The sequence below is a fragment of the Notamacropus eugenii genome, chromosome 1 (assembly GCF_028372415.1).
Source record: "Notamacropus eugenii isolate mMacEug1 chromosome 1, mMacEug1.pri_v2, whole genome shotgun sequence".
NCBI classification, from domain to species: domain Eukaryota; kingdom Metazoa; phylum Chordata; class Mammalia; order Diprotodontia; family Macropodidae; genus Notamacropus; species Notamacropus eugenii.
In genome coordinates, this window is record NC_092872.1 from 298,856,044 (window position 1) to 298,883,415 (window position 27,372).

The window sequence follows — 27,372 nt, forward strand, 5'->3', positions numbered from 1 at the left end:
ATTATTTAGTGGGAAATGTTTTATGGTTGATTATCTTTTCCCTTATTTTATCCAAACTTTGATTGTTACCTTTTCATTTTTCAAATATGTGTACTCTTGCATCTGTTTTTGTAGGTACAATGGTGCACTTCCTAATGGAGACCGAGGACGTAGGAAAAGTAGGTTTGCCCTTTACAAACGTTCAAAGGCTAATGGAGTCAAGCCAAGCACTGTTCATGTAATATCAACACCTCAGGCGTCCAAGGTATGTGACATTGGAGAAGAGTGGGTATGTCAGAGTAAATTATTTTGGGTGATATTTATTCCTCGTTAGTGGATTTCCTTCTTTTCAGTCATTGTTGTTTTAAGAGATAATGAAAATCATGCATATCATATTAAATTTAGCTGTGTTAGGGAGAAAGATTCTATTGTTTCCAGCAACTGTTTCATATTGAGCCTTACTTTGAACCAGTTTATTTATTTTCTTGAGGAGCGGTTTCTCTCTCTCGGTATGTATGTATATTATATATATTACATATGTATATAAATCAAAATTATTATTGAGTCTTTAATTGTTTGAATATTAAATTGAGTACAACATGTGCTATTAGGAGTTGCATTTGCTGCATACTATTTCATAATTTTAATAATAGTTTTAAATTTTGATTTCTGGTATTTAAGGGAGGAAAAAAACAGGCTATAGTTTAATTGACAGTTTTCATTCTGTTTGATTAGTTTTATTTCATCAAATTCATAGATTCCTTTTCTAGAAAATGTTAATAAATCATAAAGTTTTTTTATAGCTTCATGATAATATATATGTAATGTTTATGTCTCTAAGCCTTGGAAACACAATTCTCACTCTGTTAATATTCTGACAAGTTCTCCTATTCCTGTTTTGGTATGTTGTAGCTGAGGTTTTTATAAAATACTAGTTTGGGTTGTCTTTAATGAGGAAAAGCTTATACCAGATTAAAATTATGAGTTGAAGAAATACTGAAAATAAAAACCAGTATTTAGCCTTAAATTTTTGGTGAGAAAAAGGGAAACTAATTTTCATTAAAGGCAATCTAGAATGAGATTAAAAGAAACCCACCTTTGAAAAAATTCTGAGAAAGTGAGGCAAGATATGAAAAGAAAGAAATCTGGAGGGTCAAAAAATATTGAAAATATTTTGTGGAAAATATGGTTTTTAGATACTTGGTGAGTGTGGTATTATTGATATTGTCATCATGGCATCATCATAATATTCCCTTTTTCACTCTTCTGTACTTTTAATGTTGTCATATCTTTTAAGCTTTTTCTTTTTTATTATGACCTTAGAAAACATAGAAAAATATGAACGCTTGTATAGGTGAAGAAAAACAAAAGGGAATTGTAATTAAAATTGTGAACTTGAATTATGTTCCATGTAGCTTTCTACTATGAACTTGCTTTTTTTCATAATTCTAATTCATCATAATAGTTATAACACTGCTCTACTTGTGAGGCTTCTTTTGAACTTCCTTCTGCTCTCTCTGTTCATATTTTAAATGATTCATTGACATGCTTTTCTTTCCTTTTTTTGGACATTACCTTACTATTCATCTTCATCTCCCCCCCAACCCCAAAATAAAAGAAAAACCCTTGTGAAAAATAAGTAGAATCCCAGAAAACAGACTTCAATGGGTTATCTAAAAATTTGGCTTATTCCATACCTGTATTTGGCTCATTATTACCTCTAGGCCAAGAGGTGGGAAGTAAGATTTGTCATCATTCTCCTGGAGTTCTAATTTTGCTCTTTATATCAATTTCAGGTTGAAAATCTTCCACAGTTGTTTCTTTTTATGATGTTATAGTATTTGCATACATTGTTCCCCTGATTCTGTTCACTTCATTTTGTAATCCGTTCATGAAAGTCCTGCAGGATTTTTCTGTATCCATCCCTTTGAATCATTTTTAGTTACAGCACAGTGATATTCTTTTACATTCAAATGCCTTATATAATTTGTTAAAATCTTTGTCATTGTGCCCAATTTGTTTCTAGTTCTTTGCTACAACAAAAAATGCTGCTGTAAATACTTTTATACTTATGGGTCTTTTCCTCTTTCTTGGATCTTTTTGGATATCATTAATAATATCTTATATTGATATTGCTGAGTCAGAGCGTGGTAACTTTCTTGGATGTAGTTTCAAATTGTTCAACCATTATGGTTGAACAGCTTCATGTGTCCAATAACAGTGCATTAGTGTGCGTATCTTCCCACAGCTCCTCCAACAAGTAAAAATTTCCTTTTTTAATTATGTTTGCCTATCTGATGGGTTTGTGGTGGAACCCAGAGTTGTTTTAAGTTACATTTCTCTTATTAGCTATTTGGATAATTTTTTATATGGTTGTCAATAGTTATCTTTTGAGAATGACCTATTTAAGTACTATGATTCTACAATCTGCTGGGGATAAATCTCATTCTTACCCTGCTTCCTCCATGTATTTTGGATAGCAGACTTTATCATAGAAATCTGCTATAAAATTTTCCCCCCATTAACCATTTCCTCTCTAATTCTAATTGCAATGTTTTGTCATGCGTAAAACTTTTTTCAAATCTTATGTATTCTGAATAATCCAAATTGGCTTCTGTGATCTTCTCTATTCCCTTGTTTGGTCAAGAACTTTTTACTACTTCATAGCTGTAAAAGATACCTCCTTCTGTCCTCTAATTTATTTATTTATTTATTATCTAGTTCTTGTATTTATTCGGATCTTATTATATCTACATCTTATATCCATTTGAAACATTATGTTACATGGTGTTAGATGTTGATTCAAATTTAATTTCTGTCAGACTATATTCCAGCTTTTGTGGCTTTTTTCTTTTGAAATACTGAATCTTTAATCTGAAGATTTGGTATCTTTTCATTTATAAATCACTATGCTACTATATTCAGTTGCTTCTGGGTCTTGTGTACATAGGTTGTTTTTTTGGTAAAGCAAAGGATGGATCCAGGTCACTTGTCCTTTTGTATTTAGATTGGACTGGATGGATGCTGAGGTCCCTTATAATTCTCAAATTCTGTGATCAGTTTTTAAAATTTTTAACCAATACTAAATAGTTTCCTTGATAAGTGATTTATAGAATTGATTGAGCTCTCATAATACAGGGTTCTCTGCCTTCCCACATTTCCTCCCATTATTTCCTTTGAGATTCTGATTTTTCCTAATTCTGTAAGGTAACCCTTTGGTTGTTTAAATTGGTATGGTCTTGAGTCTTGTAAGTTAATTCCAGTAACACTGTCTTTTAAAAATTATATCAACATGGCCTAACCATGAATAAATAATGTTTCTATGCTTATATTCTGCAAAGACTATTTTGTTTTGAAGTTGTATTCATGTTATATTTGTATGTATATTAATAGCCAGACTCTTACGTTTTAGGTGTTCTCTAGTTAATTTGGAAGAATCTTTTTTCTTTCTTTTCCTACTGACTTTTCTTGGTAACCAGCAAGCAGAAAGGCTGATGATTTGTGCAGTTTTATTTTATAGCTTGCTACTTTCCTGAAGTTAATTGTTTCAGTTAATTTTTTAGTTAACTCTAGCATCCTGTAAGTATACCAATCTATTATCATCCAAAAGTGATAATTTTGTTTTCTCTCCTCATTGCCTCAATTTATTTTTCTTGTCTGATTTTCATAGCTAGCATTTGTTAGGACTGTATCAGATAATAGTGATGACAATGGGCCATCTGTTGCTTTACCCTAGTCTTATTGGAGAGTCCATTATCATCTCTTCATTATAGATAATGCTAGTTCTTGGTTTTAGGTAGCTATTCTTTACCATTTTGAGTAACAGGCCATTTATTCCTGAGCTTTTTAACATTTTGAACATAAGTGAATATCATATTATTAAAAAGCTTTGTATTGATTTAATCATGTGACATATTTATTTTGTTACTGATTAAGCATATTATTTTTATATTTTTTCTAATATTGGACCAATCTTGAATTTTTGCTATAAATCTAACCTGGCCATAATGTATAATCATGTACAATAGATGTAAACTTTTTAAAAAATGCTTTCTTGAGACTTAAACTTGACTACCTTGGTCCACAGAATTTCCGTCAACTAGATTTTAGTGAACAATAAGGGAATGTTGAAAAGTTGGGGTGCTGAAATGTGAGGAAGTGAGAGTGGTAGAATCCAATAGGAGATAGACTGTGGCAGATTTCCAACCCAGGACAGACTGGAAGGTCGGCAAGAAGGATCTGTTGCAGGGGGCTGGAGGAGCGCATAGCTCACAGGCTCTACCATCGTGGACCCTGCCATAGCAAAGCCGAGCAGGAAGCCTCAGGTGGCCTGAAGCAGCAGGTGCACTGTGGAATCTCAAACATATCAGCCCAGGATGGGAGTCTAGTGGAACTGAGTGAGAGAGAACCACAGAACCCCAGGTAACTGCAGCAGCTGCTCCTGAAACTATCAGCCCACAAATTAAATATCTGTAAGTCACCTACTTGAACTTTCAGGAGCCAGGATGGTGTAGTGATTGATAAATGCTCTATTCCTTCCCTTGTTGACCTTGAAAAATCCATAGAATATTTCCCCAGGAAAAATTCTGAAACAGTGGGATCAGCTGAAGGGGTAAACAGCCTCTTAGTCCATGAAACTGGGAAAATCAAAGGGAGGTCCCTCTTGTGGTGGTTAAAGGGGACCAGTGCAGGATTGGAGATGTCACAGACAGTCCCACCTCAGCAAATGGGGAGGAGATCCTGATCCCCAAAGGGGTGGAGCCCGCAATCAGCAACACCAGGACCCAAAGCATGCCTCAGCACAGCCAGGGTATTGGGAAGACAGTAGTGCAAACAGTAGTTCACCAACCACAGAGCTTGCCTGTACTCAGGAGAGGAGACCTCCTGTGGCCAGACCACCACTCCCTCACACTTGGCTAGCTCTGGGGTAACTCCAGGAAAACTCAGAAAGACTTCGCCTGGCCTCTGCTTTGGCACATCAGCCAGCTCAGCACCAGGTAAGCTACAGCATTGTAGTCTCTAGCTGAAAGAACCAGAGGCTACAATACACAAAGCCTCAAGTTCTAAGCACAAGAACCATGGGACAGAGCCCCTTGTTCCCCAGAAGCAGAGATCTCCTTTAAAAACTAGGAAAAGGGTGATCATCATGAGCAAGAAGCAAACCAAAAAAAGATGAGACCATAGAATCTTCCTATGGGGACAAGGATGAAAACACCAGTACCAAGGAGGGCAGCATTGAGACTAAATCTGAAACCTCAGAAAGGGAATATGAACTGGTCTCAAGCCCCAAAAGCATTCTTGGAAGAGCTCAAGAAGGATTTTAAAAGCCAAATTAGGGAAGTAGAAGAAAAACTGGCCAGTGATTTTTAAAATGTGAAAAAAAAATCATAGAAGAATTTAAAAGAAAAATTGGACTAATTGAAAAGAAAGCACAAAACCTAACTGGGAAAATTGGACAAATGGAAAGGGAAGTACAAAAACTGGAGAAAATAACTCTTTAAAAGGAACAATTAGACAGATGGAAAACGGGATGCAAAAGTTAACTGAAGAAAACAACTTGATAAAAATTAGAATTGGGCAAGTAGAAGCTATTGGCTCAGATATCAAAAATCAGTTACACAGAATCTAAAAAATGAAAAGATAGAAGAAAATATAAAATATCTAATTGGAAAAACAACTGACCTGGAAAATAGGTCCAGGAGAGAAAATCTAAGAATTATTGGCCTACCAGAAAGTCATAATGAAAAAGAGAGCCTGGACAATATCTTCCAAGAAATCATCAGGAAAAACTGCCCAGAAGTCCTAGATCCAGAGGGCAAAATAGTCATTGAAAGAATCCATTGTTTACCTCCTGAAAGGGTCCCCAAATTGAAAACATCAAGGAATATCATTGCCAAATTCCAGGATGATCAAGTGAAGGAGAAAATACTGCAGACAGCCAGAAGGAAACAATTCAGATATCAAGGAACTACAATTAAGATCACACAGTACCTTGCAGCTTCTACATTAAAAGATTGGAGGGATTGGAATATGATATTCCATAAGGCAAAGGATCTGGGACTACAAGCAAGGATCAATTACCCAGCAAAATTGAGCATAATATTTCAGGCAAAGAGGTGAACATTCATCGAAATAAGGGATTTCCAGACCTTCATGATGAAAAGGCCAGAACTCAATAGAAAATTCGATCTTTAAACACAAATCTTGAGAGGCATAAAAAGATAAACAGGAGAAAAAACTTTGTTATTCAATATGGGTAAACTGTTTATATTCCTATAAGGGAAGATGATACTTGTTTATCTTGAGAATTGCATATTTATTATGATATGTGAAAGGGTTATACATAGGGTTATACATAGATAGAGGGAGTGGGTATAAAGTAAGTGATGTGATGATAAAAATTTGATTTAAGGGTGCAAAGAGATTTTAATGGGAGATGTGAAAAGGAGGAGGCAGAAAAACGTAAATTACATCACAGGAAGAGGCACAAAAACATATTACAGTAGAGGGTAAGAAGAGAGGAAGATGAGCATTGTTTGAGATTTATTCTTATCTGGATTTGGTTCAAGGAAGGAACAACAACCTCAATTAAGTATAGAGATCTACCTAGCTCTATAGGCAGTAGGAGAGGAAAGGGGAAAGAAAAGGGAGGGAAGAAGTAGTAAGGATAAAGGGGATAATTATTTTCTAGAGCTACAAAAAATAATATCAGAATTCATCTGGAAGAACAAAAGGTCCAGAATATCAAGTGAACTAAAGAAAAGAATTGCTAGAGAAGGTGGCCTAGCCCTACCAGATCTCCAATTGTATTATAAAACAGCAATCATCAAAACCACTTGGTACTGGCTAAGAAATAGAGGGGTAGACTAGTGGAATAGGTTAGGTACTCAAGACACAATAGTCAATGAATATAGCAGTTTGATAAACCCAAGGAACCCAGCTTCTGGGATAAGAACTCACTGTTTGACAAAAATTGCTGTGAAAACTGGATAACACTGTGGCAGAAACTGGGCATAGACCAGTCCCTGACACCGTACACAAGAATAAAGTCTAAATGGATACATGATTTAGATATAAAGACTGATAGTATTAACAAATTAGGGAGAGCAAGGAATAGTGCATTTGTCAGATTTATGGAGAATGGAGAAATTTTGGACCAGACAAGAGATAGAGAAGATTATGAAGTACGAAATGGATAATTTTGATTACATTAAATTGAAAAGTTTTTGCACAAACAAACCCAATACAACCAAGATTAGGAGGGAAGCAGAAGATTGGGAAAGCGTTTTTACAACTAGTATCTGTGATGAAGGCCTCATTTCTAAAATACATGGAGAACTGAGTCAAATTTCCAAGAATACAAGTCGTTCCCCAATTGATAAATGTTCACAGAACCTGAACAGGCCGTTTTCAGAGGAAGAAATTAAAGCTATGTATAGTTATATGAAAAGATGCTTTAAATCCCTATTGATTAGAGAGATGCAAATCAAAACACCTCTGAGGTACCACATAACACCTATCAGATTGGCTAACATGACAAAACAGGAAGATGATAAATGTTGGAGAAGATGTGGGAGAGAGTTGGAACACAAATTCCTTGTTGGTGGAGCTGTGAGCTGATCTAACCATTCTGGAGAGCAATTTGGGACTTTGCCCAAAGGACTACAAAAATGTGCATATACCCTTTGATCCAGCAATACCACTTTTAGAGCTGTATCCCAGAGAGAACATAAAAATGGGAAAGGGTCCCACATGTACAAAAATATTTATAGCAGCACTCTTTGTGGTAGCCAAAAAATGGAAGTCAAAGGGATGCCCATCAATTTGGGAATGACTGAACAAGTTGTGTTATATGAATGTAATGCAATGCTATTGTGCTATAAGAAATGATGAACAGGAAGACTTCAGAGAGGCCTGGAAGGACTTATGTGAACTGATGCTGAGTGAAAGGAGCAGAATCAGGAGAACTTTGTACACAGCACAACCACAGTGTACAAGCAATTTTTCTGGTAGGCTTAGACCTTCACAGCAATGTAAGGACTTAAAAAATTCCCAATATATTCTTGAGGCAAAATGCCTTCCACATCCAGAGAAAGAACTATGGAATTGAATCACAGAATGAAGCAGACCATTTTCTCTTGTTTTATGTCTTGTTTTGTTTTTTGTTTTCTCCCATTCATTTTAATTCTTGTATGCAACATGACTGAGGTGAAAATGTATTTAGTAAGAATGTATGTGTAGAACCCATATAAGATTGAATGCTGTCTTGGGGAGGTAGTAGGGACAGAGAGGGGAAGGGAATGAGGAAGGGGAAAAAATCTAAGATATATGGAAGTGATTGTAGAAAACTGAAATCAAATAAAATAATTAAAACAAAAACATACTTTCTTGAAATAAAGATTTTTTTTTCTTTATCATGATTTTCAGAGGGTCTGGTTATTCTTAATTTAATTTCTCATGGTCTACTTCTCTACATCACTTGTTATATAGAAACTCTTGAAAAAAAATTTTTTAATCTTGCCTTTGGTCTAATATTTTTTCTTATCATGATTTTTATTACCTGATTTATTCAGTATTTTCTCTTTTTGGCTATTTAGTCTTCTTTCAGTATTTTTCTCCCAGATTCTCATTCTGATTTCATTTCTTTAACCTCCTGATTCTCTTTTTTTATTAAGCAACTCTTCTCAGCCTTGTGACCACAGCATTTAATTTTATGAAGTTCTATTTGTAATTGTTGTGAGGTTACTCTATTCTTGTGAATTTACTTCTTGTGCTTCTCTTAACCCATATTATTTTATCACTGTTTGGTGTTTTATTTTGTTTATTCACATATTCAGTCTTCCCTTTCCTGTTCTGGGATTTGGTGCTTTGGCTATTCTTTTTTGGCTCTCTCTAGTATGTTGAGGTAATCTGTATAGTTTAACTAGTGTTTGTTATCTAAATGTAAGAATCCTTGCTTGGAACTGAATCATATCAATCTTGATTTTCTTTTTAGAACAGATATTTAGGATAAAGAAGAAAGTTAACAGCAAAATGAAAGGATGGCTCACAGGTTTTCACGGGAGAGTCAATTAAAGGAGTTGTAATAGCTGGTTGATTGGTTTTATTGTGTATCCAAGGGCAACAAAACCCCTCATTTTTTAATACATTTGGTCTTTTTATATTTCTGTTCTAGTTAAGCATGTGAAAAAAAGACCACCATGAAAATCAGGTTAAATTAATAAATATTTATTAATGTTCCAGGATTTGTGCAAGTGTTGATAATACAGAGAAAGGCAAAATCCAACCCCTGTTCCCAAGGAGTTTACAGGCTAATAGGAAAGAGCTATTATAGAAAATGTACCAAGATCTGTTCCAGAATATAACAAGGTATAGAAATTCTAAAGAATTTGATAAGACTTTCTAAATTAAATCAACATCTACTTTGGTATTCTCTGACTTTAATGGAAATGCACAAATCATAAGAATATAAAGAAATATATTGATCAAGAATAAGCAATAGGAAGAACAGAAGACTTGAAGACCACATGGAAGGTTCATACTTATATATCAAAATCTTCTTCAAGAAAAGAGTCAGCATGCATTGGAAATGGAGACTATGGAATAAAAATGCAAAAAAAAAATGATATTGATTATATTTTAACAGACAGAAAATGATTCACTCCTGACAAGTCATTTCTGATAATCCATCTTTGTGCATTTGGTTCTTAACTTGTTAGAATTGTTAGAACAAAGAGGAAAACTAATATGAAACTAGAAAATAAATATAAACGTTTGGATACTTTATTTCAAGACAGCATGTTTTTAAAACAGCCCCCATCTATTAGATCTGTGATTATTCACTATGGCCAGGTTGGATTTATACCAGAAACAAATTCTAGCCTGACGAATTCAGGCAAGTTATTGATGATTAAAAATGTGGTATGAACAGAAAAAAGGACATAGGTGCAGACTGTAATATTTTCTTAGAAAAATTTAACTGATGTTTATAATTCAGTTGCCATAACAAGAGGATTAAAAAAGTCTAAAATTCACATTAGTAAGCAAACACTTGACATTTTCCAAGTGGAGTGATAGGGCAGCCAAAGGCAGTGCTGGATTGTAAAAGCGTCAAAATGGTTGATGTAAGTTTATGAGCAGTATTACCTCATAAAAGGGAGAGGAGTGGGGAGGGCAAGACCATTTTAAAGAAAGCTTGAAAGAACTGAGTAAAGTTATCTTGAGGGCATTTAAGGACAGAACGGAAGAGGACATTAAAGAAAAGAAAATGGAAACTATCTGAAAAGAATCTTTTCTGAAATACTTTTTTCTACATCATCTACGTTGTAATGTCAGGTAAGCATAGGTGGTAGACAACTGAAAGAAACAAAAATGAAAAAGAAAGTAGATTAAACCAAGTAAAGATAACAGACTTGTGAGGGGACTGAAGGATCAGTAAATTCACAGAATAACTTCCAGATCAGATGACCAACAAGATAGAGGACTAGACACTTTCTGCAGTTCACATGATGTCTCAGAACTCCCCAAAATAGGAATTATGCCCAAGAAATAAAGCCATTCCAACTGACTCCATGGTCTAAGACACTGAGAATGGTAACAAGATCAGAAGCCTATGAATTAACCATAGACGTTGCTAATTTTAACCCCTAATGCTATCGCTTAACACCACTTTCACAACCTGTCATGCTTTGACAGGACTGAGATAGTTGGCACATAAGCTTGAAACAATGCAGATCTCATCTTCCAAGGCCTGTCTCAAGGAAAACCAAAAGGCAGAAACTTATTATAGCTGAGATGGCTGTGTTCTGTGCTACAACAGTACTCAGCCTGAGAACTGCACAAGAGAGAATACCCCAGCGCAGGATGCCAGAATGTACATTAGTCCATCAGACCTGCCTGAAACAAAGGATCCAGTTCTGTTTCCTTCAGAAGTCACTTGGGGCCGAGACTGAGGCTAGTGAAACAAATTACTCATTGTGGGAGGAGGCTGACAGTTTTGAGGTCCAGCCCTAGGGAAACCACCATCAAAGAGGAAGGATTCAGAAATTGAAGAATAGGGGAATATAAAAGAAAAAAAAAAACCACTAAAATTTCCAAGGATCTCAAGAGGAAGAAAGTTAAAGATCTTAAGGATAAGTAGATAAACCAATGAAATTACTGATAACAGAAGGGAATATGGTGTCCAGATTAGCTAAGCAAGTCTAGATATCTCTGAATAAATACTGAAAATAAAAGGAAAATTAATTAAAACTTCATTAGGCAGAGGACCATGTGGATTCCCAAGAGAGTAAGATGTTCCTGAATGGTTTAAAAGAGAAACCAAAATTATGAAAGAAGACTTCTAAGTTCTTCAAAGCAGAGATAATTGTCAGAATTGGAAAATCTTAGGAGTGATAAGTATCAAAGAGAATATAACTGACCAGGAATGCAGATATGCAGAAGTAAAGGATAATCTAGAAGAGAAACAAAAAGCAGTAATGTTAAAAGAAACCATGATCTGTATAAAAACAAAAAACATTGAACTCTAAAGAGAGTATGCATAGACAATTAAGGATTATAAGTCTCTATTGAACATGAGAAGTCAAAAACTAAGTTTTTATTTTCATTTGTTTTATTTTTTTTCAATTTGACAGGTATTTTTTTTTAATTCCTTCCTCTTTCTATAACTCCTTAATTGATTTACTGTCCCATTCATCTTAGTGGGTTTTCTAAACACTTTCATACTTCTACAAAACTACCATGGCTCCTATGGCTCTCCTATAACCATCCTCTCTGTCAGCTCAGAACTCTGCCTCATATTTTACTGAAAAAAAATTAAGGCAGTTTGCCTTACTGTTGACTTGACTAATGGTATCATTGGATTAAGAGGTATGCATAATTTGAGTGACTTTTTAAGCATAGTTCCAAATTACTTTTCATAATGGCTAAATTTGGATAGGGGACATGCAACCTTGAGGTCACATGTGGCCCTCTAGGTCCTCATGTGCAGCTCTTTGATTTAATCCAAACTTCATGAAACAAATTTTCTTAAGAAAAAAGAATTTGTTCTGTAAAAGTTGTACTCTGTCAAAAGGTTGCACCCAAGGACCTAAAAGGCCACTTCTGTAGCCTTGAGGCCACAGGTTTCCTACCCCTAGGCTAGATCATTCTGTAGATCCTCTGATAATTACATTAATATGCCTTTTTACTTAATATACTTTTTTCTAAGGCCTTCCAACATTCATTATTTTCCTCTTTTGTCAGTTGGATTGGATAGATAGAGAGGCACATATATATCTATATTTTTATTAATATTACTATATTTTTAATATTTCGTTTCTCTGATGCAGATTGTTTTCTTTCTAATCTCTTTTAACCATATATTTTTACTATTGCCTTATCTGTGATCATAGTCACTATCCCTAGCTTTTTTGAAATTGTTTGAAAGGTAATAGATCCTGCTCTAGCACATAATTTTAACTTATTTTGAGTATGTTTCATATTAGCATTATTATTATTGGATTCTGCTTTGTAATCCATCTGGTTTCTTTTGTCTGATCTACCTGTCATACTCTTCAGTCACAGTAAAGATCGCTAATTGTCATATTTTTGCCCTATTATGTACTATACTTTTTTCTTCCTGTCATTACCTCCTTTTTAAAGGAGTTGGTAAAGGAAAGAAAAGGAATGTGATTAACATTGCTGCTTAATAATTGAAATATTCCCAATTAGAAAGCACTTTTCCCACAAATAAAGTCAGATCTAAACAACTGGAAAAATATCAGTTGCTAATAGGTAGGTCAGGCTAATGTAATAAAAATTACCATTCTACCTAAATTGATTTATTTACTCAGTGCCATAACAATCAAAATACCAAACAAACCCTATTTTATAGAGCTAGAAAAAAATAATAACAAAGTGCATCTGTAAGAACAAAAGGTGAAGAATATCAAGGGAATTAATGAAAAAAATGCAAAGGAAAGTGACCTAATCATACCCAGATCTAAAAGTATATTAGGAAGCAGCAGTCATCAAAACTATTTGGTACAGACTACAAAATAGAGCAGTAGATAAGTGGAATAGATTAGGTACACAAGACTATAATAATCTACTGTTTGATAAACCCTAAGACTCTAGCTTCTGGGATAAGAACTCACTATTTGATACAAAATGCTGGGAAAACTGGAAAATTAGTATGTCACAAACTGGGCATGGACCAACAACTCACACCCTGTAACAAGATAAGGTTGAAATGGCTATATGACTTAGACATAAAGAATGATTAGGAGAGCAAGGAATAATTTGACTGTCAGATTATGGAGAAGGGAAGAATTTATGACCAAACAAGAGATTGAGAACATTATGAAATACAGAATGGTTAATTTTGATTACATTAAAAAGATTTTGCACAAACAAAGTCAATGCAACCAAGATTAGAATGGAAGCAGAAAACTGGGAAAGAATTTTTACAGTATCTTTGACAAAAGCCTCATTTCTAAAATATGTAGAGAACTTAGTCAAATTTATAAGAATACAAGTCATTCCCCTATTGAGAAATGATCAAAGTATACGAACAGGCAGTTTTCAGAGGAAGAAATTAAAGCTATTTATAATCATATGAAAAAATGCTCTAAATCACTGTTGATTAGAGAAATGCAAATTAAAACAATCCAGAAGTGTACCACCTCACACCTACCGGTTTGGCTAACATAACAGAAAAGGAAAATGATACATTTTGGAGAAGATGTGGGAAAATTATGTATTGTAGGTAGAGTTGTGAACTGATCCAATCATTCTGGAGAACAGTTTGGAACTATGCGTATCCTTTGATCCAGCAATACCACTGCTAGATCTGTATCTCAGAGAGATCATAAAAAATGAAAAAAAGACCAACATGTACAAAAATTTTTATAGCAGCTCTTTTTGTGGTGGCAAAGAATTGGAAATTGAGAGGATGCCCATCGATTGTGGCATGGCTGAACAAGTTGTAGTATATGAATATAATAGAATACTATTGTTCTACAAGAAATGATGGAGCAAGGTGCTTTCAGAAAAATCTGGAAAGACTTACATGAACTGATACTGAGTGAAGTGAGCAGAACCAGGAGAACCTTGTACATAGTAATAGCAACATTGTGCAATGACTAACTATAATAGACTTTAGCTCTTCTAAGCAAGACAATGATCCAAGATAATTCAAGAAGACTGGTGGTAGAAAATGCTAATGGCATTTTTACTTTTTTTTTTCTTTCTCATGGTTTTTCCCTTTTGTTCTGATTTTTCTTTCACAAAATGACTGATGTGGAAATATAATTAACTCATGAGTGTGCATATATAACCTGTATCAGATTGCTTGCTGTCTTGGGAAGGGGGGAGGGAAGGAAGGAAAGGAGAAAAACTTAGAACTCAAAATTCTACCAAAATGAATATTGAAAACTATCTTTACATGTAATTGGAAACAAATGTATTAAGGAAAAAAATAATTGAAGTGTTCCATTTCTTCTCCTGTGTCTTCACCAGGCCCTGCCTCAGATGGCTGGTTTTTACACTTACTTCCTTTTTTTTTTTTCCCTTGAGTCTTGCCCTTATTTGAACCAAATTCTTAGAATTTTTGAGTAGCTCAGAAACACTGAACTTTCATTCTCAAATATGAATCAGATGTCTAAATAAAAATAAGCTATGTAGCTCACAATTTTGGAAACCACTTTCACAGCCATTTTTTATCCATATGCTATGGTTTGTTTATGTAGCTAGCTAGCTCTCTGATAATCCAGCTATTTAAAAGGATCTTGTACTTTATACATAGTCATGATACCCCTTTTTTTATTCTTCAACTGCAGATGGGGGTGGAGGTAGGGAGATACCTGCACTATGAAGTAATTGTCTTTACCATTAAGATCCACAGGTGAATATTAAGAATTCAGAAAGACATGAGAAGACCTATATGAAATAATGCAGAGTAAAATCCACAGAACCAGGAAAACAATGTGCACAATGATTTTGTGTAAATGCAAAGAAAACCAAAATTAAACTACTTTGAAAAAGGCAGCTAAGCTGTCTTGAAGACAAAAATTTCCCCAATAGCCTTTAAAGTGGGAAATTTAAAAATTAACTTCTGTACTCAAAACCTTTCCTTTCCAAATACGTTTGACAAACTTTTTTTCTTTGGCCTTACCATTTTTTCCACATAGGGGAAATGATCATTGTTGTATAGTTTGGACAAAATACTTTTTATTAGCTTTTTAAAATCAATGTGCCACTTTTGAATAAGGGAAGATTATTTCTGATTAGAGACAGAAAATATATATATATATATATATATATACATATACATATTTTGAAGTGAGATTTGACATGTGGTGCAAAACTATTAGAAGCTACATAATAACTAAACAGTTATTTTAGTGGAGATGATTGAAGCCTCTGCAAACTGGAAAAGTGGTAGGTTTGGATAAAATTTAATATTGTTGGCTCACATATTTCATATAAGCACATTAATTACCAACATTTTATTCCCATCTTCTCATGCATGAGCCCAGTCCCACTTTTCCTAACAGGTGTCATACATCTTTTACCAAAAGATAAAAATTAATGTTTCTCAAGAGATAAGCTAATTACATATTTATGTACTCTACACATAGCATTCACAGTTACACGTGTGTGTGTGTGTCTGTGTGTGTGTGTGTGTGTGTATAAAAACACTTAGTAGAAATTAATATATTGGCCAGGGAGCAAAAAACATGCACCAAAATTTTTCAGGCGTATAAGAAGGAACTAATTGTTGATTTTGTAATTATTGCACAAGGTACCTGAAAGGCACAGTAACAGTTACATAGCCCTTATGATTACTGCAAAGTCTTTCATTCATTTCTGCTCTCATGGTTCACTATTGTACTGTAAAAATATGACATAACCCCAAGCATCATAAAAACATAGTATTTGATAGCTACATGAAAAATTTTCCATTTAACTACCAATTAAGGAAAAAATTAAACTAAAACATCTTATTAATTACTAATGCTGCATGAATGCCATCACTACAAGATTCCACTGGGGAAAAATTAAATAGCTGTTTTAGCCAATCAAGTCTTTTTCCAATCATATAAAAATGTCATTTAGACTTAAAAGCATAAAGTGTTTAACTTACACCAAAGAAAGATAGAGATTTAAGGTGTGAATCTGGAGGCCACATCAAACCAATGGATTAAGGCAATATCTACAAGCACCTTGGTTTTCTCTGGTCAAGATGCATTGAACATAAAGAGGTGGAGGAAAATGCTGTGACTTCATATGTTGAGAGAAATCAGAGTTAATGAGAACAAATTTAAAGCAGTTACCACTTATAAGTACCATTCTCCAACTCTACTTTCAGAATTGTAAAGGGATTGTGATTATTTATTAAGATATACCCCAAATAAATGAAAAGTGATGTGATAAACAAATTGGAGGAGCAGGAGAGGAAATGCCTTTCATAACTATAGATAGGGGGAAGAGTTTATGATCAAACAAGGGATAAAGACAAACAGAAGATAAAAGGACAGTTATGATTATATAAAATTATTTTTCTGCACAGGCAAATCTAATGCAATTAAAATTAAAAGGGAAACAGAAACTGGGAAAAACGTTTCTAGCAAATTTTTCTCTTAGCAGTCTCACATGAGGAACTTACTTGAATTTTAAAATATAAACCATTTCCCAATAGATAAATTATCAGAGAATATGAGCAGGTAATGCTTTAAAAAGAAGCACAAGCTATCAACAATCTTATGAAAAAATTACCCTACTTGCCATAAATGAATAACTGTAAATTAAAGCAAGTAGGAAATTTTGCCCCACCCTTTCAGACTGGCAAAAATGATCAGCAAAAAATGACAGTTGTTGCAGGACAGGCACAACATTAATATACTATTTAAGTAGAGCTGTAAATTGCTCCATTTGTTCTGGAATGCAGTTTGGAACTGTACTCTCAAAGTTATTAAATCACCCCAAAGAGACTAAGGGAAAAAGACCCATATGTACAAAAATATTTTAACAGTCCTTTTAGTTATAGTCAAAAAATTGGAAACTAAGGAGGTGCCTATCCATTGAGGACTGACTGAACCAGATTATGGTGTATGTATATGTACTATATTATTGCATTGTAAGAAATTACTAGCAAACAATGAAAGGAAGGGAAATCTAGAAAGACATGTATGTACTGATTCTGAGTGAAGTGAGAAGAACCAAGAGAACAATTTATTCAATAACAGCATTTTAAAGACAGTTTTGAGAAAAATTTAAGAATTGAAATTCCAATTGAAAAATTTAATTAAACTATTGAGTACATGACCATGTTTCTAGAGGCCCAGTGGTGAAACATGCTACCCAGAGGTGAAGCACTCAATGTGAATACTTAGGCATACATTTTTTTCTTTTTTCTTTTTTTTTTTTTTAAACCAATGTAGGGATTTGTTTTGTTTGAGTATGAGTATTTATTATAAGAATTTTTTTTTCCTCCCTGGCGGGAGGGAGGAGAATGGAGAGTGCAGATTGCAGTAGCTTGCCAGAAAACAAAAGATGGTTACTAAAGCATTTTTTTAATGCACAGAAAAGAGCAGAAGGAATGCCAGAAGGAAGCATAGATAATCAGGACAGCTTTGAAAGTTAATTTTTGAATTTGTTGTCAGATTTTTTTGTATCATCTTAAACTTTTGACTTTTACTTTTAATTGTTGAATAAAGATTTTTGAAGAAAAATTAACAGTAAAAATGAGCAAGGTGAAATCCCAATAGAGAAGTAATAAAAATTATCAAACCCTTCTATGTACAGTTCTGTATGCTGCCAAAACTGAGAATTTAAAAGAAATTGATATCTTCCACGAAGAAAAGATCCAAATGAACATTTACAGAGACCTTTTTAAAAAACCTGCTTTCATAAAGAGCAATTGAATTTAAAGAAACACACCAAAGGAAAATAGAAGCTCAATAACTTTTAAGAATTTAAAGAATACTCAATAACTAAAATGCACAAATTGTTTCAGAAGATGTGAAAGAAAATACTCTAAAATTGCTTTTGTTGATTGTTGTTTTAAATCTGGAACTTCTTGAGATTATAATAGACTCAATTCATTTTGTCTTTCTACTTTCACTTTGAGGTAATTGGATAATATTGTGGATAATTTCTTTGTTACATACTTGGAAATTCTTTGAGATTCATGCTATATTAATACATGATTAAGCTATAGTGGTGTGCTGTTTCATTTGTTCCATCTATTTGTAATAGAAGTCATTTGAAACTGAAATACCTTCATATTTCCATTTTTTTTGCTTAAATATGTTTGTTTTTAATATATTTTTAAAAATTTTGAGTTCCAAATGTTTTCCCTCCCTGTCATTCCTTCTCTACCAACTGAGAAGACAAGTAATATTATATCAATTATGCATGTGAAATCATGCAAAACATAATGGCCATATTAGGAATATCACAAAATAAAGGAAGAAAAATAAAGAAAGTGAGAAAATTATACTTCCATTTGCACTCAAAAGTTCAGTTCTCTCTGGAGGTGGAGAGCATTTTCATCATGGATCCTTTGGAATTGTCTTGGATCATTGTGTTGATGAGAGTAGCTGAGTTTTTCCACAGTTGATTATTATTAAAATATCTCTGTTACTGTGTAGAAAGATCTGGTTCTGCTCACTTCACTTTACATCAGGTCATATAAGTCTTCTCAGTTTTTTTTTTTCCTGAAACCATCCTGCTTGTCATTTCTAATAGCACGGTAGTTTTCTATCACAATCTTTTGACTTTGTTGTATTGTTTGTTCATGTCTGATGGAGTCATTAGCTTCTATTTGCCCCCATTCTAATTTTTAAGGAATTATTTTCTTCAATAAGCTTTTGTACCTCTTTTTAATTTGGCCAATTCTTTTTTAAGGAGTTCTTCACTGAAATTTTGTGCCTCTTTTATACCATTCCTGCAATTCTGGTTTTTATATTATTTTCATCAGTATTTTTATGCCTCTTTTAACCAAGCTGTTAAATTCTCTTTTCCTAATTTTCTTGCATTACTCTCATTTCTCTTTACATTTTTCCCTTTGTTTTATATTTCCATATTCAAAGAATTTTTCATAGAGTTTATTTTCACTGTGAGTAGTTGTAAATTATATCAAAGATGAAGTATTTTTCTGTTCTCTATGGTCGGGACAAAGATGATCTCACACGAGAGTGATTGTATGACAGAAGGGTACTGGGCAGAGATTAGTTCCTTATCTACTTGCAGAAGTGAAATAATCTGGAGGAATCTTACAGACTCCATATCTGTTTTGTGTCATTGTCTTCAATAAATATAACCCCTTTGCTTTCATCCTGTGAATTGTTTCATTGACCATAAAACAATACTTCTTCACAATTGAGGAGCAATTAAGAGCCATAATACCCAGTAATTACAAGAGACAGTTAAGGAAACATGGTACTTACTATGACAAGGCTTGTTTCCATTCTTATTTAGTGTACCTTATGATAAGGGATGTGGGACCTGGGCTTTATCATTCTGTTCATATAGCAAGAACCTCCCAATCAAATCTTTCCAGGCTCATTGGACATTACTCTGCCTCTTACATTTGGGATATAGCCAAACCACTCTTCTTTGTGTTCCTCATACACCATATTTCATGTCCCTTTTCTGTGCCTTTGGACTGGCTAGCCAACCCTTGTGACTGATGTACTCCTCTGTCACCTCTGTCTCATAAAGTCCCTCTCTTTCTCTAGGATGCAAGCTAAAGTACCACTTTCTGCACAAAACCTTTCTTGCCATCTTATCCAAATTGCCTTTTATTTATATATTTTACATTCATTTATACTTATTGTTTTTACACTTCTTGTGCATATACCTATATATGTCCTCCACTAGAATATGAGCTTCTTTTGAGTAATGATTGTTTCATTCTTTGTAGTCCTCGCACCTAATAGTGCTTTGCACATAATAGTAGACACTTAATAAATACTTGTTGATTATTTGATTTTGTCAATTTTGGAACATGAATGAACTATGTGTTTCTAAAGAACAGTGTCCTTTTATGGTGTTACCACTAATATCCTCAATTCTTGCCTCTATGTGACTAAGAGCTACACATGTGCCTTGAATTTCTAATTGTTGATACCTGGCTTGTTTAGCCTCTTGGGGCCCAGGGCTTAATGTCTGGCACCCTCTACTAGTACACATTGGAAGTGCCTTTTTATAATTATTCTTTAAATGTCTTAGCATATACACATACATAGCTTTTTCCCAGGTACATCCACTTACTTTTGGGACAATTGTATGGACTCAGCAAGATATAGCTTAGGTAAATGGTTGGTGTAGATATTTTAGTTCTCTGAGAGAAATAAAACTATGAAAATATTTGTATTTTTTATGTTGAATCATAAATCGTCATATTTAAGCCAATAAAAAATGTAAGTATATGTTTATCTGTAGATAGTTTTTATTCCAATGTACTCTCAACAGGAAATGCAGTAGCTGTTCAAAAGTTACTTCTTTTTGCACAAGGTTGAATCCTAAAATGTTACACCTCATTGACCTGGGTATTTTGCAACAAGATGACCCAATTAGAAACAACAGTAACTGTAGTAACTCTCACTGCTGCTAACTATTTGGTATCACAGGTCTCTGTGATATGCTTGATCAAATTATATTAAAGTGTAGGTTATTATTAGCCTTTTGTCATTTTACTTTCAAAGAGAGTGAACAAGATAATTGGTTTTTCTTCCTATGTCTAATGATAATCACCTAAAATTATAGACTGAATAAGGTTGAAAGATATTTTATCTCAGGAAAATGTATTTCCTTCTCATCCTCAAATTAAATGGCTTATGTTTTGAAAGCTCATTATGAGATTTTTTCCTCCTGTTTGACTTCACTATTTAGATTAGTATTATATACTCTAATAGCTTTGCTCTTGAGTTCAGGTAACCACATTTACATATGCGGTGTCTGTGTATATATAGTATTTTTGTTTCTAGTGATCCAGGTCTTTGATCATCTAAAGTGCTGTTTGTAATGTTTACCAATTTAAGATGTCTGTGTTTAAAGTAGTTTCTATTACAAAGAATAAAATCAACAGAAATCCTGGAATTGATCTTTAAGCCTTATTTTGCCTTGGTTTATTTCTTCATTACTTAGTCATTTTCCATTTGTTTCCTGATGATAATATTTTATCATTCCAATTCCAATTTTCTTGTCTATGACTTTTATTCCAGCTGCTAACTTTTGATATGGAACTTTGTCAAATGCTTTCTAAATCTGCTGGGTCATGGCCATTTCTTTTAAGTATTCTGTACTGTGCTCAGAAAACCTTCCATCATGTGAAATGACTCTGATTTTCCTAACGTTATATTGACTGTTCTTAATCAAAATGTGTTCAACAGACTATCAAATACTTAATTTTCAGTGGTTGTATGATTGTTGCATTATAAGTTATGTGGAATCCTGTAAGAATTAATTTTAAAAAAACCTTATTGCACAAAATTACAGCATGAACATATCCAGTTTTAAAGATCTAAAATATACTAAAGTCTATACTTTCTCCCCTGCTGCATGTAGATGTACAAAATAAGTTTTATCTTTTAAAGTTAATTTATTTTTAGTTTTCAACATTCACTTCCACAAGTTTTAATTTTTCTCTGCCTCCCTCCCTTTGGCAGCATGCAATCTGATATATAGGCTGTACATATGGTTGGTTGTTGTCCTTCATCTTCAAAGAGGACCAAAATGATATCACCATTGGAAAGTGAAATTACAGTGTGTCGTATTGTGGCTGAGCAGACCCATATGAGCTCAGAATGCTCTACCACAGTTTGGGCACAGATAGTCCATATGAATATTTGGGGTGGATATTCTAAATTTGCGCATCATGCATTTACTTTGTGCTGTCTCAATTCTGCTTTGCTTAAAGAGCACAGCACCTTTTCTTATGTGGGCATACCGTGCTCAGTGGTCCTGTGCCAGCGTCTCCCATGTCACACAATCAAATTCAAAGTTCTTGAGAGTGTCCTTGTGTCATTTCTTCTGGCCACCATGTGATCGCCTGCCCCATGCTAGTTCTCCATAAAATAGTCTTTTTGGCAAGTGTACATCCAAAAAGCCAATGAGGAGAAGAATGCCTTATAGAGTTTTCTAGATGGAAAAGGAGGTCCAAAAGCCTCATTGAAGAAAATAATTCCTTAAAGATTAGAATGGAACAGATGGAAGCTAATGACTTTATGAAAAATCACAAAATTATAAAACAAAACCAAAGGAATGAAAAAATAGCAGACAATGTGAAATATCATTGGAAAAGCAATTGACCTGGAAAATAGATCCAAGAGAGACAATTTTAAAATTATTAGACTATCTGAAAAATATGATCAGAAAAAGATCCTAGATAATCATCTTTCAAGAAATTATCAAGGAAAACAGCCCTGGTATTCTAGAACCAGAGGATAAAATAGATACTGAAAAAATCCACTGATCACTTCCTGAAAGAGATCCCAAAAGGAAAACCTCTTAGGACTATTTTAGCCAAATCCCAGAACTCCCAGGTCAAGGAGAAAAAAATATTGCAAGCAGTCAGAAAGAAACAGTTTGAGTATTGTGTAAATATAATCAGGATAAAACAAGATCTAGTGGCTTTTGCATTAAGAGATCAGAGGGATTGGAATATGATAATCCAGAGGTTAAAGAAGCTTGGATTAAAACCAAAAATCACCTACCCAGCAAAACTGAATATAATACTTCAGGGGAAAAAATGGTCATTCAATGAAATAGAGGACTTTTAAGAAGTATTCTTGATAAAAAGACCAGAACTGACTTCATATTTCACACTAGAAATATGTATAATATTTCACACTATTTCACACTAGAAAAGTCTATTTCCCTCCATCCTATTTTTCCCATTTCTTCTTTTCTCATTTTGCTTTCACCCTGTCCCTTCTCTTGTGTTTTTGTTTTTGACCACCACCTCCTCCAATCTGCTCTCCCTTCTCTTAGCACCCTTTCCCCTTCTGTTACACCCCTTCCCTCCTACTTAACCTATATGGTAAGATGGATTTCTGTGTCCAATTGAGTGTGTGTTATTCCCATTTAGAGTCAGTTCTGAAGAGAGTAAGTTTCAAGTATTCCACCCCTCCCCCCCAAATCTTCCTCTCCACTGTAACATCTCATATATGGTCTCCTTTATGTGAGATAGTTTGCCCCATCCTACTTCTCCCTTTTCTTACCCTTTAATTTTCTTTGAGGGGGTAGGTATCATCCCATCATATAGTCAACTCACATCCATCTAGGTGTATGTCTTCTAACTGCCCTAATGATAAAGTTCTTAGGAGTTAAAAGTATTTTCCCATGTAGGAATGTGAACAGTTTAACCTTATTGAATCCCTAATGATTTCTCCTTTTTTATCTTTATCTGCTTCTCTCAAGTCTTGTATTTGAAAATCAAATTTTCTGTTCAGTTCTGGTCTTTTCTTCAGGAATTCTTAAATGTCTTCTATTTCATTGAATATTTCTTTTTCCCCCTGAAATATTGTACTCAGTTTTGCTGAGTTGGTGATTCTACGTTGTAGTCTTAGATCCTTTGCCTTCCAGAATATCATATTCTAAAGCCTCTGATCCCTTAATGTAGAAACTTCTGAATCCTTTGTTAAATAATTTCTTATTCTAGTTAACATTTGTGTGGTGTTTTATGATAATGCTGAATTAGAGAATAGATGACTTATTCTTTACCTGCTCAATTCACTATCCCTTTTATTGGAGATTTGAAAAGAAATGAAAAAATCAGTTAAACAACACTAATAATGACCAATTACACATGACAGTGTGTATATAATATTCAGTAACAATGGTCTCCTACCTCTTTAGTGAGGCACAATTTCTTAGTTTTTCTCTCAGTCATATGGTCATTAAGTAACAATCATGAGTTTTACCCCGATTAATACTGTTGTTAAATATTGTTTACCTGATTCTGCTTATTTCACTCAATATCAATGTATATAATTATATTCCTATGCTTTCTGAATTCCTTGTACACCTTGATTTTTGCAATATGATAAGTATCGCACCCTGAGAGAGAGTCAAGAAGCAGTATGTTACAAGAAAGTCAATCCACCATCACCTTGATATCACCTCCCCACATGCACTGATGGAAGTAGGCTAGCACCCTGAACTCAAGAGCTTTGCAAATAGCAGTGTTTCTAGCCCAGCACCTTCATTATCTTGGGAAGCAACCTCTATGAAGGCACAGCCAGACAACTGCTCCTATAGGTGCACAACCATAGTCACTGAAGACTCAGAAAAGAAAGTTCTTGCCACCAAAGACCTTGGCACTAGTAAATAGTTCATCAGCATTAGAAACCGATATGATTTTATTTTTGGGAAATAACATTACAGAAGGAGAATTAAAATCTGCTTTGCCACTTGAGCCCCTAGGACCATGGGATTTTCTGATTTATACTGAAAGCTTCCTTACATATTTTCTCTCCCATTAGAATATAAGCATTTTGAGAGTGGGGACTGTGTTTATTTTCTATTTCAATTGAGAGTGGGGACTATGTTTAATTAGCACATTGCTTTGCACATAGTAATTAATAAATGCTTTATTGATTAAGTAATATTCCATATATGTACCATGATTTGTTTATTGATTCCCCAAATAATGGGCACCTAAGTTACATTAGCATAAACAATAGTAAATGAGTCTTAATCATTGAGTAACAGGGATGGAGCCAAGATGGCAGAATATGGGAAACATTTTTCCCAAGTTCTTCTAACATTTCTCTCTAAACAGCTTTAAAAAGCACATCAAATTTAACTCTAAGTGACACAACCAACAAAAAGTTAAGGCGAGTCATTTATGTAGCCCAGAACAACTTGGGAAGACAGAAAGAGAGATCTGTGGACACTGGGCAGGGAGCTGGCCAGGAGCATGGTGCTGTAAAAGTGATACTAGCTTTGGGCCTTGGAAATATTGGTGACAGCAGTAGAAGTGGAAACAGAAGCCGCAGAAAAGAGAACTCAGCATCCAGAGACAGTAAGGGAATCAAACACCTGGTCAGAAAGAGGCCAGGGAGATCCTTGTATGCACAAATGACATTTGTCATCTGGCAAATCCACTGCTCATTCCCAGGTCTGAGTAGTTCAAAGGCAGAGAGAAACACTTGTGGTTGCAAGTGATCAGGGGTCCTACCTGAGTAAAGATCAAGAGCATAAGGCAGGAGAGAGCACTGACCACACTTCTCCCTAGGTCACATCACCTTGGAAACAACAAAAATTTAAAGATCTTCAGACTAACTATGAAAACAATGGGACAGTAAAAGCCTGAAATTTGGGACATCATCCCATCTGTTCCTCTATCATGCCCCTCCCCCCAGGTAAGCAGAGCCCAACTCTAACATAAAATCCAGGATCAAGAAATAGACTAGGGAAAGTGAGCAAGCAAATAATAATACATAAGTATCCTGACCACAGTAAGTTATTATAGCGAGAAGAAACCTTAAGGCACAAATTCACTGTGAAGACAATGACTTAAAAAATCTTCAAACAAAGCCTCAAAGGATGCAGACTGGATACAGACCCAACAAGAATTCATAGAAATGCTAAATAAAGAGTTTTTTAAAGAGAGCAAAAAAATTTTTTTAAAAAAAAATCAGGGAAGAGTTAGGATTTCACAGTTAGGATTTCACAAGATTTAACAGTTACCATGAAAAAGAAGCATAGGGCTTGTAATATATTCCAGACAACAGAGGAACTATGATTACAACCAAGGGTAACTTATTTAGCGTGAGTATGATGCTTTGGGAACAAATAGATATTTAATAAAATAGAAGACTTGCAAGCATTCCTGATAAAAATATCACCAGAGTTGAATAGAAAATTTGTAATTCAAACATAAGATTCAAGAACAGTATAAAAAGTTAAACATGAGTGAAAAATCATAAAGAACTTAAGGTTAAGTTGATTACACTTCTAAATGGAAAGATACTACATATAACCCCTAAGAACTTTAACATCATTTAGACAATTAGAAGGAGTGTACTTAGGCAAAAGGCCTGGATGTGAGACTGTTGTGTTGAGATGTTCTCAAAAGAAAGGAGAAGGATTACAAAGAGAGATGTACTGGGAGAAGACCTGTGGTGGGAGGAGAGGGGCAAGATGGAGAAAAGGAGGAATGGAGAAGATTATCTCACATAAAATAATCACACAAAAAATGTTTTTACAATGGAGGGAAAATTGGGGGGAAATGGACAATTATTGAACCTCACTCTCCTGAACTAGTTCAAAGAGGGATGCATACACACACACACACACACACACACAAATTGAGTTTACCCAACAAGGAAGCAGAAAGGGAAGGGACTAAGAAAGGGGGTGGGATTAGGGGAGTAAGAATAAGAGGAATTAAGGGAGACAATGGTCAAAAGCAAAACAGATGCGATGAAGAGAAAAGATAAATGGACAAGTAGGACTTTAAAGAGATAATAGAATTTTAGGAAAGTTGGATAAGATACCTGGAGGAAGATGGATGGGAATAGAAGGGAGTGTACCTTTTCTCAGTTGTACATGACACCTTCACAAAAATGACAGAAAAGGAAGCTGATCAATTCTAAAAGGGATGTGAAGAAAAGATGTATGGTAATGCAATGTTGGGGATTCTGTGAACTACTGGTTTAGCTATTCTGGAGAGCAATTTCAAACAGTGTCCAAAGGGGTGAAAAAACTGAGCATATCCTTTGACCTAGCAATATACCACTAGTAACTCTGTACCCTAAATAGATCAAGGAAAAAGAGAAAGGATTTATAGACAAAAATATTTATAACCACTCTTTCTGTGATGGCAAAGAATGGGAAACTTGGGGGGTTGCTCATCAGTTGGAGAATGGCTGAACAAGTTATGGTATATGATTGTCATGGGATGCTATTGTACTGTAAGAAATGATGAGGAGGATGGTTCCAGAAACACCTGGGAATGCTTACATGAACTGATGCAAAGTGAAGTGAGAAGACCTGTATGTGCTAACAGTAATATTTGGATAATCAATTGTGAGAGACTTAACTACTCTGATCAAGACAAATCCAAGACAGATCTGAAAGACTTATGGTGAAAAATGCTCTGCACCTCTAGAGAGAGAAAACTGATTAACTCTTGCAAATTGATACATAATGTACTTATTTTTTACTTTCTTCTTGCTTCTTTTTCTTGCCACATGGCTAATGGGGAAATATGGTTTATATAACTTTATATGTATAATGAGTATTGTGTTTTTTTGTTTTTCTTAATGAGTGGGGAAAAGGGTGGAGGGAAGTAGAGAATTTAGAAATGCTCTAAAATTCTGAAAAAAAATTAAAAAATTAAAAACTTTTTTTTTTGAATTACTAGTAACTCCAGGTCTTTCCTACCACAAAAAAGTA

The 27,372-nt window shown here is 34.4% G+C and overlaps 1 protein-coding gene across 1 annotated transcript in view; it reads left to right on the plus strand.

Annotated features, from left to right (window-relative positions):
- The window catches only part of PELI2 (pellino E3 ubiquitin protein ligase family member 2), a 118,350-nt gene that overhangs the window by 57,446 nt on the left and 33,532 nt on the right, over window positions 1–27,372 (plus strand). The window contains exon 2 of the mRNA XM_072629301.1: window positions 115–244. Within this exon, the coding sequence (XP_072485402.1) occupies window positions 115–244 (130 nt within the window). The remainder of the gene's footprint in view (window positions 1–114; window positions 245–27,372) is intronic.